This window comes from Meleagris gallopavo, chromosome 5 (genome assembly GCF_000146605.3).
Source record: "Meleagris gallopavo isolate NT-WF06-2002-E0010 breed Aviagen turkey brand Nicholas breeding stock chromosome 5, Turkey_5.1, whole genome shotgun sequence".
Lineage (NCBI taxonomy): Eukaryota > Metazoa > Chordata > Aves > Galliformes > Phasianidae > Meleagris > Meleagris gallopavo.
This window is the reverse complement of record NC_015015.2, coordinates 51,010,074-51,028,828: the sequence shown is the minus strand read 5'-3', so window position 1 is coordinate 51,028,828 and position 18,755 is coordinate 51,010,074. Positions and strand designations below refer to the sequence as shown.

At 42.9% G+C, this 18,755-nt stretch overlaps 1 protein-coding gene across 5 annotated transcripts; it reads right to left on the bottom strand.

Annotated features, from left to right (window-relative positions):
* Positions 1–3,308: 3,308 nt before the first annotated feature.
* PLD4 (phospholipase D family member 4) lies at positions 3,309–16,449 on the bottom strand. Of its 5 annotated transcripts, XR_004159988.1 has the most exons (12): positions 16,313–16,449; positions 13,545–13,634; positions 11,833–12,038; positions 11,353–11,536; positions 10,841–10,959; positions 9,840–9,969; positions 9,464–9,664; positions 8,956–9,095; positions 7,193–7,358; positions 6,139–6,235; positions 3,567–4,750; positions 3,309–3,451 (listed from the first exon to the last, which is right to left on the bottom strand). XR_004159988.1 is itself a non-coding variant. In XM_010711988.3 (11 exons), exons 1-11 carry the CDS (start codon positions 16,313–16,315, stop codon positions 4,542–4,544), a joined length of 1,545 nt encoding a protein of 514 aa, XP_010710290.1. In that variant the 5' UTR covers positions 16,316–16,449; the 3' UTR covers positions 3,318–4,541. The 5 variants fall into 5 exon arrangements, 4 of the variants coding, with proteins under 4 accessions (XP_019471469.1, XP_010710290.1, XP_019471467.1 ...); XM_010711988.3 differs by having other exon boundaries at positions 3,318–4,750; XM_019615922.2 differs by lacking the exon at positions 16,313–16,449 and having other exon boundaries at positions 3,318–4,750; positions 11,833–11,968; positions 13,545–13,635.
* Positions 16,450–18,755: the final 2,306 nt, after the last annotated feature.

Sequence of the window (18,755 nt, the reverse complement as noted above, 5' to 3'; positions counted from 1 at the left end):
AAAATTCCTAATTTGCCAGTAACCAAAAATTAAACAAAACCTACAGGTGATATTTATGAAAACAGTTCCTTGAAGAGAATTTACCACACCTAAATCTTCCTGTACTTGAATGTGCTATACTGTTGTATGGGGCTGCTGAACCACAGCCTGAACCTGTGATTGATCACCTGAGGCAAGCAATGAGTCAGCCACAGGAGCACAGGTGAAGGCAATTCACCTGTGCTGCAGGAAAGGGTGGAGTCTGGCTCCACCTCTCCTAGACCCATTTAAGAGCTGACTGCTGGGGGGAAGGATCTCTTCTGGAGATCTGCTCCACTGGAGTCTATTTTGTGAGCCGAGGATAGGGTGAGTGTCTTTCTTTTCCTACTCTAATATAATAATTACATCAGCCAAGCTCCTGGATATACTATGCCATCTGTATATTCATTAATTATTCAACTCTGCACTAATAAAAATAGTGATCTTTCCAAATCTGCTCCAAAGGCAAGAACAGGTAGAGGAGAGTTCATAGTTCTAATAAGGTCTGAAAAGATACCTGAACCATGAAAGTAAACCTTTGAAAGACTCAATGACAGCAAAATGTCTTGTTAAATACGCTTCTCAAAAACACGCCAGTTAGGGTTAGATGATATATTATTTGCAGAGCAGAGTATAAACTAGTACTATGAGAATTATATTTACCTGTTTAGATTTTGGATCTCTCTGACTTATTTTTGCTTTCTTACTAAAGCATCTTTCTGTATTTCAGCTAAAGTAAACATATACTCTCCACAATCACTTTAAAAAGCAGAATAAAAACAAAATACTAGTGTAGACAGACAGAGACTTTACCCCTTCCTCTCTTCCCATGTTTTTGTTTTTTTTTTAATTATTGTGGTGGGTCATATTTAGCCTTAAAAGATTAATAAATAAATAAATTCAAGACAAAAAAAAAATATTTCACATTCTTAAGGTACCCAAATAATGGTGATAACTATTATAAAAATGTGGATAAATAAATTTTTATGTGTATATTTACTGAATAGTTAAATGCACAGAATGATCTGCCATGCTTTGGTGGAATTGCTTCAGATATTTTTTGGGAAAGAAGATGTATATAGTTATTTACCTCTTTGTTTATATTAATGCTTCTCTCAAGTGCACAGCCAAAACCAGAGTGCATATATGACGGCCTTCATATGTATCATTAAAACACTACATTCTTAATTCACAATAAATTCACTACATGGAAAAATAACATGAGTAGCCTGAGTTACTGCTAGTGCCACTAACATTGGCTCACTCTCAAAACTACAGCTGGAAATGCCAGCCTAAATTTGCATAAGATTTGATCATCACCCACTCTCTGCTGAAATGACTGCCTAATGGCAGCGTGGTTTCTAAATATGATGGTGTTGGATACAAACTAATTTGAGACTTTTCACCCATTGCATTTCTGAGTTTTGTAGATTTGCGTGTGTAGTCATGCTTCTTTATGGTGCTTTTCTCATCCTATATTTTCTTTCTCCACGTTCTATTTACAACAGGGAAAAGAGACAAAGCAAATTGTTCAGAAATTTAGTTATAAAGGAAATGTACTTGGTTGTGTAACCATGTGGGACTTGAGGCGTTCTCCATTTCTGCAGCTTTGCAGAAAGGATGAGGTCAGTTAAAGCTCTGAGACAGCAATAACCACAGAGCAAGACTCACTACTCTGTTTTTAAAAGATGAATGCACTACATGAGGAAGGAAGAGGAGAGAAAAAAGCAACAATAAAACCTTCCTCTAAATGGGCTCCTGACAGCTTAAGGGGAAGCAGAAGTTAGGGGAAAAAAAAAAACCAACCAGATTAATAAGGCATAACTTAAGGGTCTGACCACAGGAATAGCTAAAGACAGAGCCCAAAAGAGTGCAAGGAACAGAGACGAATCTTCAAAACACACATACTTCATACTTTTGTCAACAGACTCTTGTGGTTCTGGCTCCACCTACCTGGTCTGAGAATGTTGGGTTTGTTTTTGTTGTTTTTTTTGAAATTGTGTTAGGTTTCCTTGGTTAATGCTACTTCATTTTTAACACCTGCAATAGTGGGCTGTTCTGCTAAACATCTGCGTCCAGACAAACAGCCGTACAACTGCACATGCAAAGGAAGGTGTAAACACCTTGAAAAGACAGATAGTTTGCCTCCCCAACCCTGCGATATCCCACATTGTTGAGACATGAGTGCAAAGAATGATAGAATATCTTGAGTTGGAAGGGAACCATAAGGATCACTGAGTCTAACCCCTGGCTCCACTCAGGCCCACACTAAAATCAGATCGTGTCTGAGAACACTGTCCAGGCACTTTTTGAACTCCAGCAGCTTGGGGCCAGGCCCACTGCCCTGCAGAGCCTCTTTCATGCCCACCACCCTCTGGTGCAGAACCTTTTCCTATGTAATAATACGTCCGTTGGTTGACTATTTCCTAGTTATATTTGGAGTAGAACTTCTGATGTCAGAGAATCATCGAATCATTGAGGTTAGCGAAGACCACTAAAATCACCCAGTCCAAGTACCAACCAACCCCCACCATGACTATGTTCCTCAGTGCTGCATCTGCCCTTTTCTTGAACACCTCCTGAGGCGGTGACTCCACCACCTCCTTGGGCAGCCTGTGTCAATGCCTCACCATTCTTTCTAAGAAATGTTTTCTAATATCCCACCTGAACTTCCCCTGGAGCAACTTAAAGCCATCACCTCTCATTCCAAATGCTAAAGTTAATACTGAACAAAATAAAACAGATATCTGGTAGTCAGTGCCCCTTACAGAAGAGCTATATTCCAGGGGATACGGAAATACTATTAAAAAAATTAGATATACATTGATGTAGCGTAATTGACACAGGAAAGGTTTTCTCAATACCTGAATGAAAACAACTCAGGTATGCTTTTTCTGGAACAACTGCAAAGGGCAAATTGTGGGTGAGGGGATTGAAAACACATAATGCTAATGCTTTGGGATAATACATGAACTCAGATGACTTAGTAGTCCTATCCAAACATACTGACCTGTGGAGCCTGCTAGGCATTTCACTGAGCCAAGTACTCTCAGAAAAGAGATGACTGGATCAGTATTAAAAAGCTATCTGAACTGCCTGCAACTAGAGTTTAGTTGACCTCCAAAATAGAGAAATCCATCTGAAGTTAGTAGATGATAATTAAAAATACTAATTAATTACATTTGGGAAAGTCTTTAACGTAAAGAAATCACAGTCTAAATGAGACAAGCGATGGGTGGGAGGATAAGGATAAAGATAAATATTATTTTGCAAGTGGAAAAAATGAAAATACTGAGAGATTCAAGGCCCAGTTATAATTTTCACCATGTTCTACCATTTTAATAGCGATCAAGCAAAGAGAAGATACCAAGAAACCAAGCTCAAGTTCCACTGAGATCCAGTTAATTGTCTTAATTGGAAAACTCTCCTTCATCTGTGGAGAAAAAAAAACAATACAGGTGATGACAGTAAAGAAAATAAAGGTCACTGTAATAAGCATCCATTTTTCCCTCGTAGTTGAACCTTATCCCAACATTCCATTCTCTTACCTTACCCAGAAACTGCTCCACTACGCAACTTATCCAGCATTGTCAGGTTTGGTCTCTTAAGGGAAGGAGAAAGAAGTTTTCCTGTTCATGTAAAATTTACCCTCTCAAAAGCAGTGAAAACATAGCTTCGAGTGCCATCTAGAGGAGTGCACTCCTCTATCGAAAATAGTTATGCCGAAACATGCAAAGTCTCAGAAGGTTTTTCAAAATCACTGACTGTTCACGTATGCTCCTTGTAGTGAGTCAAATCTGAGCAGGTGTTGTTCCTGAATGCACGTATTCCTGCACTTTGTGGCCAGATGTATTTGTTAGTGCAGGATAATAAACCTGTGAAGTACAACTGGTGAAGAGCAGTGATAGAATCATTTGAATTAAGGGCTACCTAGTCCAACCCCCCTGCAGTGAACAAGGACACCTACAGCTCCAGCAGGTGCTCAGAGCCCCATCCAGCCTGATTATAAATGCTGAATCTAAACACATTCCTTGTGCCACAAGTGCCTAGATGCTTTTAAAAATCTGACCTTGTTGTTGCGATTATTCAAATCTTACAGTGACCAGGACTTTATTTGAAAAATGTTTAACACACAAGCAAACAGCATTAGTAGAACATTATGGTTGAATATATGGCATCCCAAGATAAGCACAGTGCAGCAATAGTGATGCACTTCTCTAGTGTATTCAGATCTGATCATACCTTCCGTGTTTTCTTTAATATCAGGCAGACTGTGCTACAACACTGTATGCATTTCATTAACTCTGAGATGGGCTAATGGTACACAGCAAAGGAAACATCACACACTGGCTGAGGAGTAGGAAGGCTCAACTACTAGAAGTTCCCACATTGTCAGGCAGTGTGGACACCACCAGGAAGAAATTTCTCTGATAAAAGCCATAAAGCAGAAAGCTGCTCTTTTTGCACAGGAACAACATCCAGATATGTATTTCTTTCTAAAAAAATGTATTCTCCTGTTCACATCAGAGTCTGTCTCTCCAGTTGCAGTCTTTCTGACCTTGCACATCCTCCACATTCACTGAATATTTGGAATTCCAGTCTCGCTCAAAAATGCTTTTTAATTGTTCCTGGACAGGCTGTTGCCTCCTCTGCAGGTTGGTTGAACTCTGCTTGATAATTAGTCCCACGCCGGCTGTGTTAGTGAAGTAATCTTCTGACCAATTGGAAGTCCCTACATAATGCAAAAGGGGCTAATTAGTAAACATTCAAACAGTGATTTGTTTGATCTCTGTACTTGTTAAGTACGCATTGCCTCGCTTTGCTGAGGTGCTGTACAACTGCAGATCTCATGAGGGCCAACAAGCAGCAAAAAATCAGGTCAGCTCTTTCTTACTGCACATCTCAGGTTTCAGAGCAGTGTTGACTGCTGCCCTAAGGCTTCTGATGCCTTACCCTGTGTTATCTGCTCATTATAAATGTAGGACTAGAGTGAAGTATTTGTATATGCAGAGGGTAAAAGCTGGGGTTTGATATGGGGCTCTGCATTTAAAAACAAAAAATCCTCAATCTACCTAATTGTTTAATCTGTGGGGCAGCATGCAACTAATAAAATAGCCTCAAGCACTTCGTATTCCATCAGAAGCAAAGGCCTAGCAAAAAATGAGCTTCAGAACAGATCTTTACACGTTAAAGGAAAACAAGAGGAGAAATTGGATCCCTGATCAATACATCCTCATCAGCTGTTCTGAGCTCAGTATGCAGTGCCTGCTTTTAGACCAGGCAAAGCTGAGATCCACCTACAAGCATTGTGTAGGGTTCTCTCCAAAACCACCACCATCCAGAAAAATCAAACATCGAGTAAAAAATATTTTACATGTATTTTAGCACTTAGCATTTCTTCTGGTGTTCACCTTTGCCAGAAAAATCTGTCAATTGAAGAGGATGCTCAGGCATGAAAAACTTATCTGCACATCTATCTTCAAGATACAACTTAATAAGAAGCAAGGTGTCATTAAAGGTGATTGGAGCTGCAAGTCTGTCGGAAGGTCTGGCCACACTGCTTGGAGTATGGACTGACTGAAATGACAGACTCCTTCTGCATTCCATTTTAGAGGCATTTGAATCAAAGAGCACGAAAATAACACCATCCCGATTTTCAGGAATAGAGCAACAGCTGACACTAGAGTTTCCTCATTTCCATTCCTAGAATTCAGTTCAGCAAATAGTGTGTGGAATTAAACCCTCCTAGCAATTCCTTTTTATTAAAGCACAGTGATGTTCTATACCAGAGCATTAGCTATCACTGCATCATTCTGAGCACACCGTTTGTGAAGTTCCCACTGTGCTTGTTACAAACTGCACGCTCAGACTCAGCATACTCTGTTCTTAATGGTTCACAGTCATATGAGATAATCTCCTCTTGAACTTAACCTACATTATATTTCTCGCTTTTCCACCTCTACTCCTGTCAAAGCAGACATTCTGACATAATATTTTGTTATGTTTATCAACTTTCTATGGCAAAGTGACCTCTTTTTTGATATTGAAGCTCATCCCATCCCAATCTCAGCCCTACAGAACTGAAGATGCTTTAAGCTGTCATAATCACAGAATACGCACCAATATAGGCTGCTTTATCTGTGACCATAAATTTGTTGTGATTCACTCTCCCATGAGGAATATTTGTGTGATTCAAAACCGGAACAATGAAGAGTTTCTGGATGGAGAGAAATCAAAACATACATAGAAATATCATATGAGAAATAGGGCAGTGCAGATTCCCTCTATTTTCATAGAAAAGAATGCTAGAGAAATAAGAGAGTAATCCTCACACTGGTATTAAATGTACCATAAAAGAGATTTTACTCTTACCCAAGAAAACTAACAAAAACTATTTTCACTATACATAAAATTTGATAAGCAATTGAGATCAGATAAGGATAATGTTTGCTTCACAATGTTCCATTAGTGACACAGCTATTATCATTACAGGGCAGACAATTAAGTGCTGTTTTAGGCAGCTGTTTAATAGATCTGCATTTACCACTGATTGCCACTCTTATTTTGTGCTAAAATGGGCTGATCACATGCAAGGGAGTACTGCAGATATCAATAATGCCAAACTTTTTGTGTGAAATCTTACTAAAATCTAGATTTCTGTGTGATTTTTTTTCTTTCCCTTGGTAAAAACCTCATTTCTGCTATTTCTTTCTGTCCTGGTAAGTGCACTGTGCTGGGAGCTTCCATATAGTAGAATCATTATTGTTGGAAAAGACCACTAAGATCATCTTGTCCAACCCCAGTCCACCCTCACCTGCCCACTGACAATGTCCCTTGGTACCACATTTACCCTTTTCCTGAACACCTCCAGAGTCAGTGACTCCCCCACCTCCCTGGGCAGCTGTGCCAACACCTCACCAATCTTTTGGAAAATAAACGTTTCCTAATATCCAGCCTGAACCCTCTCCTCACTCTGTGCTTTCCATTCTAGTGCCTACAGCCTGTGTGTAATATTTATTGTAGAAAAAAATGCCTCAATACGTAGAGGCAGGTAGAAGAGCTCTCAACTACCAAAAAACTGATACTAGAGCCACCTGAGATAGTCCATACAAACAAGGATCGTTAAGAAGACCACCAAGTCCTCAGTCAGTAGGTTACTGTCATGTTATCATACCACGCTGACACTCAAGTGGGTGTGAGGGTTGTTGAGAGCACGCAGGGACCTCAGGTAGTGGAGCATGGATGGGTCGGTGTGGGTCCAGCAGCTGACCAGAAGCCGGATTTGTACTCTATAGTTGAAAGCCACACGTCTCAGAGCATTGTCAATGGCTGGCCAGTATCTAGAGAAAAGCAGGTGGGTAGAGAGAAGAGGGTTTTTTGTAAAGATCTCTTCTTGCTCCCTTCAGCTTTAATTCAGCTTCCATTTTTTTGGCGCATTGGTTCCTAGTTGATTAACACTCAGGCATTAGGACAGCAGTTTTATTCCCCTGTCTCAGCTGCTGGAGAGACCAAAGCTGAACTGATCAGCCTCAATTCACCCCGCTGTAGCTGGTTGCTGTGGAGATAGCCAGAGGCTCAGCACTGCTCCCCCTCGGTCTTTCAAACTCCTGTTCACATCAGATCAGGCCCTAGATGTCAAAAATGTTGGATTTAAGGCTTCAGATGAAGTATGAGTAGTATTAGCACTTCCATTCCTACAGGGAAAAAAAGAGTTTCTGTGAACCTAATCTTAGTTAAAAGCAGGAAATGAGAAACCCACACGTTCAACAACACAGAAACTGAAAATCCTCTCAGCTGTTGGATTTACAAAAAGATCCTCCAGGAGAAAACTGGCCTTAGAGGTTTTGTTTCCAGGACAGCAGAATTATCTCTGTTAGCCTTCACACTTCATGTACACACTGTGCTTCACAGCTGAATGGCACAGGCCACAGTCATTCCAGAGGACATGATGCATGATAAAATTATGGCAAACTGGTAACCTAGGGCTCACTCTATTCTTGACAAGCCACCTCGTATGTAATTGGTTTGCTTGGGCTACTTTCTCAGTCAGATTATTTAGATGATTGGAAAGCCCACAGATGTTGTAAGCAGGTAATACTCAAAGCCCTTTGTTGCACATATATATTCTAATTCAAGCTTATCAAAGAGGATTGGAATCTTTGTAGCTGGCCCATGACTGAATAGCTTTCTGTTACTCAGATCAGAGCTGATGTACAAAGTATGCACAATTCTGCTGGGACCTTGGGCAACTCAGTGGTCCACCAAACAATTTAGTCACTCCAAGTGACCACTGCACCTCTTCTGTCAGAAATTTGCCTCCATACACCCAGCACTCCTGACAAACTTAGATGTTCAAGATGAGATAGTAGAAAAGGAAAATAACAGCTCAGAACTTTTCGTGGGGACTACCTCAACTACCAGTGCAGAGGTGAGCAAGAACAGTTAAGAACTGGGTTCTACAGCATGATTCAGGTGTATCGAGCAGGCAGTAGAGCAAGAAGTCAGGAGTCCTCGGAAGAACTGTAAGGAAGAGACAGGAGCAGAAGAAGGGGGCAAAGCAATATTTTCTTTGAGAAGTCTGATACATATATATTTCCGCTGTTCCCATTCCTTCCTCTATTCAAAGAGCTGGTGCACTGTATTTTTAATAGAGCTAGACCCAACTGTCCCTAGTCTGGCATTTTGCAGTTTTCTTGCTGTTTGAAGGGCAGAGGAAGCTGCTTCAAAATGCTAGAAAAGCACAGGGGTAGTATGGTAAAACATTCTTCCTGTACATCACAAGTTGAACAGTCTACAAGGCAATCATGAACGTGGAGCAAAGCCTCAGCTCTTTTTAGTCAAAAAAAAAAAGTTGGTGCTGGGGAGAGAATCATACATTTTCCCTTGAAATAGCCCAAGTTTGGAAGCCAACCAGTTTGGTCAGGATTAAAATCATACCTTTCTGGGTGAACAAAACGGCTGGTAGGGAAATAGTCCATAACAGAAATATAGACAAATTTATGTGCCGCGCTGATAACACTGATAATAGCGAAGAGGTCATGGGTGCGACCTTCTGGACAAAATGCAGGAGGAGAAGCCTGTCAGAAGAAAACATGCAGGTCAGTGACTTCATTCTTTTGTTAAACTGTGATGGATTCACATTTGAGTCTGTTCAGTTTTGATTGCAATACCATAAAGCATTTAAGGCAGGGTATTCCTCGTGCTTTCCAAGTCCCAGTGGGTCAGATACTCACTGATACATTAAGCCCACAGGAGACCTGCGCCCTATCCTTACTGGACAACCTGATAACCCAAGCCATGTTAACCTGTATTCCTTCAGTAGTAACCTGTTGACTTAATTATTATCCATCTAGAGCAGAAGCAGCTAAGGAGCACTAAAAACACTTTTCTGGTCAAACCTTAACCATAATTTATAGTCTGTCTTGTTATTTTAAAGCATACTTACAGAAAAATAGACTTTTGTCAAGGTTCCATTAAATTCTACTTCCAGAGGCCGAGAGTTGTTAATGTGGGTAGAATAGTTTTGAGGCCAAGGAGATGGGATGGTAGCACTAGCATGTCCAAGATCCCAGTAAGTTTTAAATGTCTTCCAGAGATCTGTGGCTAAGCAGCTGCAGTTGTATATCACAGCACCAAACTCTTTCACCTGCAAAGACAGCACGCTGTGTCACAGCCCCAGAAAGCTCCTCCTCCTCCCTCAGTGGATTCTTTGCTGTTTGTCCCTCTCGGTCAACATTTGACATTGTTAGGATTTTCTGTTGTGTTCTTGGACGTTAATTCCCCCCCCCCCAAGAGTTTGAATATGCAACAGCAGAGCTTACCTGAGATAAAGATCTCCAGTCCATATTTGCACTACCAATATATATGTGTTTCATATCTATGATCCAGAACTTGCTGTGCAATACTCCTCCTGTCAAACGTCCAAAGTCAATTTTTTTTATATGAGCTCCTAAAGATGGGGAAGAAGAAGCAAGCTTAGATAGAGGTGGTATACAGCACTGTCTCTCTGACAGCCAGAACGTGCAGTCATAGAACCACAAAATCATTAAGGTTGGAAAGACCAATAAGATCATCTAGTCCGACCAACAGCCCACACCTGTTATTGCTCTAGACCATGTCAGTGCCACATCTGCCCTTTTCTTGAACACCTCCAGGGACAGTGACTCCACCACCTCCCTGGACAGCCTGTGTCAAACGCATCACCACTCTCCGAGAAGAAATTTTCCCTAATATCCAACCTGAACCTCCCCTGCTGCAACTTAAGACCACTACCTCTTATCCTATTGTTATTACCCGAGAGAAGAGGCCAACCCTCACCTCAACACAATTTTTTAGGCCACTGTAGAGAACGATAAGATCTCCCCTGAACCTCCGCTCTTCTCCAGACTGAACCACCCCAGGTCCCTCAGCCACACCCCATAAGATTTGTGCTCCAGACCCTTCACAGTCTGCTGGTCTTCTCTTGGCAACAAGTCTAGATCTCTAATGCTTGCAGCCATTTGCAACCAAAACTCACAGGCATCGATTGCTGGGACATAAAGTAAACTTAGAAAAAACAATAACATAGAAAAACAATAGAACTTTACAAAAAACAAAACAAAACAAAAAACAAAAACAAACAAACAAAAAAACTTTGAGGGCACAACAGTGCAGACAGAAATCGAGAAGCAGTGAATACGCAGCGCTCGTTCCATGAACAGCATGGCTTCAAGTTCAGAGCCATGAAAGCACATTGCTGGCATAAGTCTCAGCAGCCAGTTTATCTCAGATGCATTTTAGCAATACTGAAGTTCAGAGGACACCACTGTGTGAGACAATTACCTTTTTCTCTAAAAGCTCAAGGTCAGTTGAATTCATAGCCAAAGTTGGCATACTTGCTGCAATGTACAGGGAGACATTCTCTGCAAGTAATTTCTCAAATCTCTTCAGAATTTCTTCACCCTGCACAATGCATTGTGTGTTATTTTTTGCATTTGATTATATAGGTAAGGTGCTGGACTGGGCTGTCCCTTGAAAGGAGGCAGGGCTCAGCCCCACATCTGCCACTTCTCAAGTGCAGGATGTGAGTCCACCTACACCACCAGGCGCCCTGGGAGGAAGGGGCCGGGGTCCTGAGGACTATAAAGAAGCACCTCAGGAGGAAGGCAGCAGCTCTGCCCACAGCAGCAAACAAGACTGTGGCATCTGCTCTCTGCAGAGGAGCCAGAGTGTCCAAGAGAACAACTCTACAATAGGAGTCCCCATTTTAAGTGGCTTAAGGCAGGCCATACAGTCAGTCTGCCATCCACCACATAGACACGAGATGTACAACCTCAATCACTGATTTCAGCCTACCTGCTTTGAAGATGAGTCATTAACACTGATGTCTTTCCCAGTAAGGGACCAGTAGTAAGAAGCCACATGGATTTCTTCCTGGGCTATATCAAGGAGGTTCATCCAGGCGCGGTACAAGGGTTTGGCTGCAGTGCTATTTATCTCAAAAGCTAAGTCGTAAGGAACGCTTTCCACAAGTTCAAAGCTGCAACAGCAATTGTATAGTTTGAAGTTAGCAGCTGTGGCCTGAGCAGGAAACCATGCACCTGCCATGATGTACAGTACTTTCTGCTCACCCTGCTGCCTCTCGTTCTGCTGTAAAGGGAGGATGTTTAGGGGTATGTTGAGCCTTCAAGCACAGGACCATAGTAGAGCTGTGTTAGTATTCCTACCACCCCTCAGCAGAGGATTACTAATAGTGACCCTGCATCCAAACAATGCTGTTGTAGCTATTTCTCCACCTGCTGATTACTTCTCCACGAGCCATTACGCCTAGCTTACCTGCAGGAATCATTGGATCTATTTGTGTCCTCCTCAGTTACTGTGGTTCTCTGGAAATCTTCATAGAGTTCTTCATCCTTCATCTCTTGGTAAACACTGACAACTGTTTCTTCTCCCTTAAGATCAACTGTGCTGTCTGCTCTCATGAAGTAAACAGCCATCAGGGCAACAAAACCAAGCATCAAAATTACCCCAGAGATTTGAAACTGGAACAGAATCCAAACCGGATAAGAATTAAGCACCCACCTTAGTCACCCAAACAGCAGCTAATGGATAACTACCTGTCACAGGTGAGTAAATTAAAACCATTGAACATTAGTGCTTTCAGCTGCTGGCAGACAGCATTCCTAGAGCATCACTTCAGATGAGGACCATGACCTAAATAGGGGTTGGTTTGTGTAAGGACCCTGAGTTTAGTTATCTTTTAATTTTTCGTGTGCCAGCATGTCAAAAATGAGCTTTTCCTCTCAGACCCTCAAATTAGTTTGACGTTGACTATTTTTAGTTTAGTGAGGGACAAATGGGTGTTCAACAGTATCTCCATCAAAAAAAAACAAAGCAAGAAAATCCACAGCACAGAATTAACTGTGAGATCAAGTGCAGTAGGACCATAAAGAGGAAATTCATAAAGTCATGGGGAAGAAATGGAGCTGGGAGAATTCCCCACCCCATGGAAGGCAATGTGCAATTCAGAGCTGAGCATTTGGACCCTTCTGGGCAGGAGAAGTGAGTCTGGGAAGGAGAAGTCAAGAGGCTGTAGCTGTAAATGTGAACTCCTGAAATGGCACATATGAAAATTGAGTGGAAGCCAATTTGCTCTGAAAGCATCTGTTTCTGTTTCTATGTGAATAGAGTCTCTTACTTTTCATTTTCTATGCTTTTTTCAAGATCTACAGTGCTGTCATCAATTTCAGGCAGTGATTTGACCTAGATAGAGAAAAATGCTTTTATGCCAACTATCAACTTAAAATTTTGCCTTCCTGCTTGTTCTCCTTTTCACTGATGGCAAAGAGAATCCCACCACTTTTTAATGGTTGTGAATTTCACCCTGGGAACAGTGAAGCACAGGTTTTAGAAGACATTTCTCAGGCCAGAGGTGTGTTTTGAAATCATATCTTGGCTGTCACCATACTCTCATGCTGTAATGCCAGGTGCTACAAGCATGCCAAATTAATCAAGTGATTCCAGAAGCTTCTTATGGTGAGACCAAGCCTGAAGGACAGTCTGCCCAGCGTCAGACAGCAACAGGCTTTGCAAGGTAGGGTAAGTGAGGCCTTAGAATGAATTTCAGCATGTTATATAGACCAAATTCCTTTTGTGTTACATGGAATACAGCACGTTAAGAGGAACTGCGTGTAATCAGTGCTTATTTACAGCAGGAGAAGAAATACCAATACCTTTTACTCACTTGGCTCTCATTAGCACCTGTGCTAATGAAGGAAGTGAGACTATTTTTGCACGAGCAAGGCTCACTGTTCTGAGTGAGGGCTGCAGGATTGGAGTCCACATTACTCCTGCTTGGCAAGGTTTGATCATCCTACTGGATAAATCAATGAGGGGTTTGTCATTCACTTGCTTACAAGTAGGATTAAAATCTACAAAGATTACCACAAGAAGCAATAAAATCATTCTTCTTTATCTGCTCTGTCTTTTCAGAAGCATCAACGTCATCTCAGCTCTTGTGAGCAAATGTAGTGCATCTCAATAATTACCATTTTGACATCTTTTTGATTGTTCACGCTTAATTTCACGTTGGAAGACTCATTAACCATCGGGGATGCTTTTAATGCTCTTTTTACAATCTGAAAAACAGAAATGCATGCAAGGGAGAAAATAAAGCTTTATGGCAGCATTTGTAGAAAGCCAGTTACAGACTGAAAAAAGCAGGTCACTGCCATTGCTTTATATAGTGCTTTGAGATTAAAGTACGAATGTGTGCAACGTTCTCTGTGTGTTATGGATCTTGAGTGACACTAACAGATTCCAAAGGGGGAGAGAGACAGTCCCCTGCAGTTTTTCCCTGTGCTGTCTACACAGAGAAACCTCTGCAGTAATTAATGTGTAAACAACTGCATCACTGCCTTTTCAGGTTATCCTCTGACACCCACTTTATCCCGCTGTAGGCTAACACGTTTGCCAACCATTAATAGCTAAGTGCAAAAACCATGGGTGATGCTGTACAACACCAATGTCATTGTGTGTCTGACTATTATTACAGAGTCATAGAACCGTTTGAGTTGGAAGGGACCTAGCAGGACAAGGGGAAATGGTTTTAAGTTGAGGGAGGGAAGATTTAGATGTCAGGAGGATGTTCTTTGCTTTGAGAGTGGTGAGGTGCTGGACCAGGCTGCCCGGAGAGGTTGTGGATGCCCCGTCCATCCCTGGAGGTGTTCAAGGCCAGGTTGATGGGGCCCTGGGCAGCCTGGTCTGGTATTAAAATGGGGAGGTTGGTGGCCCTGCATGTGGCAAGGGGGTTGGAGATTCATGATCCTTGAGGTCCCTTCCAACCCGGGCCATTCTGTGATTCTGTGAAAGGCCATCTAGTCCTACTCCCTGCCATGGGCAGCTCTCAGACTCCTCCTTTCTTCCTAATGCACATGAGTTGTCTTCAATGCTGGTGTCTTTTTCAGAAGGGATTCTGTTAATAGGACATAAACCAGATAGGGCAAAAGCGAAACTCCCTCCTTACTCCTCCTTCCCTCTATAATCACGAGGCAAGGAAATTAGTTAACTTCTTTTCCAGACAGGATTGCTCCTAGTCTTATCACCAGAAGAGGCAACCACAGGAGCAAATCCCAAACTATGTCCCAATTCAAAGCAGGCAGTAGGGCAGGGTAGTTAGCCACCTGTCTGCTCTGTCTTTTCAAACATCCAAACCCTTCACACGTGCCTTTGAATGATGCCTGTGTGACAGCACTGCACACACACCAGAGGTGAACTTACTCACTGGAGTCAGTCAGCTGTTGTTTATCATGCTGAGAAGCAAGAAGCACATCCTGGGATATGGTAAATCTCAGGAAGTGATGCCAGATGATACCACCTGTCAGGTTCCCAAACTATAGCTTCCTATCCCTTAGCCGCTGGGCATTTGTAGCCTGAAGATGAACATGCTGTGATGATACGAGATACCCATAGCTGTGTGGGTGGTCATACTTGAGCTAGTTGTAGCTAGTTTTGTCTTGCCAGGCTTGTCCCATCCATCTGGTCTAGTATTATATATGGAGGTTGGCAGCCCTGCCTACAGCAGGGGTCTGGAGCTTGATGATCCTTGAGGTCCCTTCCAACCCAAGCCATTCTATGATCATGGACGCAGCATGGGCATAGCCCCAAAGTCTTCTTGTGGGGCCAACTCAGAAGAACGAGGGGGAGTGAATAAAAGAATGGAGGATGTCCGGGGATATGGGGGAGGTGGGTGTGAAACACTGACTTGGGGAACGCAGAGAGAGTCGTGTGGTAACTGTCAGGTCCTCATGACCTTGAAATCCCACTTCATGTTTTAAGCCCAGTAGAAAGACATGCTACCCTACCCCAAAGAGCTTGTAGTCCAAATGGAGAAAGCTGTGACAACAACACTAGTCTGGGTTGAACGCTGAGCCAGGAGATTTAGTGGGAAGAAAATGAGGGGCTATTAAGGCTGAAGAGACCAAGGAGTTTGGTAGGAAACTGAGGCAAAGGGGTTTTGAAGGAGGAGCAGAAGGATAACAGCAAAACAGCAGCCCCTCAATCCAGGCCAGGGGAAGCCCGGCGGGGCTGCAGGTGTGATGGCTTTAAAAGGACTGAGCTTTGAGAAACAACTTGTTTCAGTTCTCTTTTTCAGCAACAGCCACAAAATGGCTTCAAAAAAAGCAGCATTTCTCTCGAAATATGAGAGTGAACAGATCTGTATGTGCCATAATAAAGTCATCTGCCATTTGGTTCAAATGAAGTCCTTTTCTTGATGGTTTTGGCTGGGCTGTGTTCCCAGCTGCTGCGAGGAACTTGTGAGAACTGTATTAAATACATGGGGGGAAGGAAGGAAGCAGGGAGGGAGGGCACCGCTCGGAGTTTAATTTTCACAAAAGAAAACACAGCAGACAAGCAAAATTCTTAATAATAATACTGTAGCGGGTCAGTAATTAGCGATGGCTCCCTCTAAGCTTTCAGAGCTTTACCAGCTGCCAGTTTCAAGAACAATAAATACAAGCGCTGCTTAGTGCTGCTCCACAGGCAGGAACACAAGTCTGCACCACAACCTGCACAGCACACACAGGCGACTGCTGTTTCCACTGTTAGGTTGGTTTCTCCCAGCTCCCCAAATATTTTTTGTTATTTCTTGTCTCCATCAGCATCAATTCTTTTCTTGGATTTCAAAGACAAGGATGAGGCATTTTCAGTACACACTATCTTCCCCAGCAAATGATTGGAGGTTCTCATATGTATAAAGTGCATCCCTACCCCCATTGCCACCCCAGCACTCTCAAGAGCTCTCCCATGTACTCACCATCCTGGAGGACCTCCGGTGTGGCTGTCCTGCTGCAGTCAGATGTTATGTCCAACCACGCACACAGGAGATGGTGCGCACACACCAGCAGATTCATTTCAGGTTCTGCTTTCTTCCTCCTTCAGCTGCAGATTAGTTCCCCTTAACCTCCGAGTTTCATGGTGCATACTAATAGTTAAGAGTCCCAAATTGCCATCTAGATGTTGCTACCCCGTTCTTAGATGCTTACCTCCACCTGCTTGATATAATTACTCAAATAGAGCAAAATGGATACAAAAAGAAGGTAGTGGAGCAGATGCAAAGCCTGCTCGCCATCCTCCTCTCTCCTGAATTTACTGCTTTATACAGATTACCCACCAGCAGGACCACCCCACCATTGAAGCAGGGCTCGGTCAAGATGAAGGCTGCTGCTATCCTTTTAGGCTCAAGTTAGCAGAAAGCTAAAGTCAGCATTGTGCTGGAGCCAGGTTTTTTCTGCCCTCAGGGAAGTGGTAACTCCAGCAAAGCAGCCATGCTAAGGGTCCAAACTGCTTCTGGAAAGTGCCCATGTTTCCCCTGCTGTCCTCCGCAGACGAGCCAGTCCTTACTGCTCCCTTCAGTTTTGGATCATAGAATCACAGAATATCTCAAGTTGGAAGAGACCCACAAGGATCATCATCAAGTCCAAGCCCACAGCATCACCCAAATCCAACCCTATGTCCGAGAGTGGTGTCTCAACACTCTCTGAGCTCCCTACAGCTTACAGCTGTAGCTGTGATTTAGGATGAAAGCAGGTTTGAGGAGCAATGTAAAATGTTTTATCTGAGGGGGGAAAAAAAAAGACTGGCAAGGTTCTGGGCAAACAAGTGATTTGCTTCATATCTCCACTTCTGTTCCGCAGACAAGACTCCTTCTATCAATTGCCACCTTCCCACACACAAAGTAAATACATCTCTCACAGCCATATACACTCTGGTTAGCAGACTCCCTCTAAAAACCACGCTTGGTCTCCAGTTAGAAACATGTATAAACTACACGGTGGAAGATCTTTAAACGCGTATGCGGAAGGTTTGCTATGAAGAAGCTGCCAGCTTAATGTGCTCTCATCTCAAAGAGCTACTAATGGATAGGAACATTGCTACCACTGCAGAGATCACTACAAAATCACACTCTGGTTTGCACGAGAACAAAGCTGCTGGGTCTGGGCACCAGCAGCCAACAGAAGGATGGAAGCAGAACAGCCCGGGTCCTCATGCCTGAGAGGAAAAACACTCTGCTGATGCTCTGTGCCAAAGGACTGTAAAATCAGCTGAAAGAAAACGTCACTTCAGGTCAAGAGCGCTGAAATGGTTCAGCTGACAAGCCTACAGAAAATTCCAATGTCTACGTAAAAATATGGCTTTTTGTTTGAAAATATTTTTAAAGATTTACTCAATTTTAACTGTTTGAATAATTCAGTAAATATCATTAACCTCAGACGTGAAACATTTAGCGCTTTACATGTCATAGAACCATAGAATCGTTGGAGTTGGAAGGGACCCTTAAAGACCATCTGTTCCAACTCCCCTGCAATGAACAAGGACACCCACAGCTCTATCAGGCGCTCACAGCCCTGTCCAACCTGACCTTGGTTGTCCCCAGGGATGGGGCATCCACCAACTCTCTGGGCAAGCTCCTCCAGGTTCCATATCCGAAATAATTCTTTTCAATACAATGTTCAGGGCTCGTTAGCTGTATTTTGGTTGGAGGAAGTGCTGGCTTCAGTGTAAAAGATTGTCAACTGGTGTAGCTCTATGATTGCTTTTAGAGAGAGCTTTTCAGTCTCAGTCTCATCACTCCTCTTTTCACTGCCCCTCCAGCTGCACCTAGGAAACATGACCTACAAACATTAGAAAAAACTTTAATATGATCTACCTTTGCTTTCCAGATATTACATTCCTCCTCTTTGTTTTGCAAAGCTCCCAGTGGCCTCACTAATTTCACAGCAGTTGCTTTCCTCGGGTGAAAACGTGCTGCAGTTCTTACAGCCCACCAGCAGGCAGAAGAAACCATTCCCTGCAGGACCCCACCCCCAGCTGCCACTGCTGATTTCAATAGGCTACTTTGCATGGCATCCAAACTCAAGTACCTCTCAGCGCTGCTAGGAAAGCCCGTGGAGAGGCAACAGTGTGTGCAACTCAGTCCTGTGCTCTAGTTTGCAAAGTGGGGTGGGTGAAGCTGCAGCCAGCTGAAGCCGTGCAGAGGGAAAGGAAGAGTAAACATCGTTCATGAAGTGCCAGGAAGGATGCCAAGGTCAGAGAGAACTCCAGGAAGAAGGGATGACAGGGATGCAGCAAAGAGAAGAATTTCACGGATGTAAACTCCAATATGTATAAATAGAAGGCACAGAGTGGGTAAAGCCACCATTTTCTATCATTCGTGCAGGGGCATGAACATACCTAGGCTGGGCTTAACCTTTAAAAAC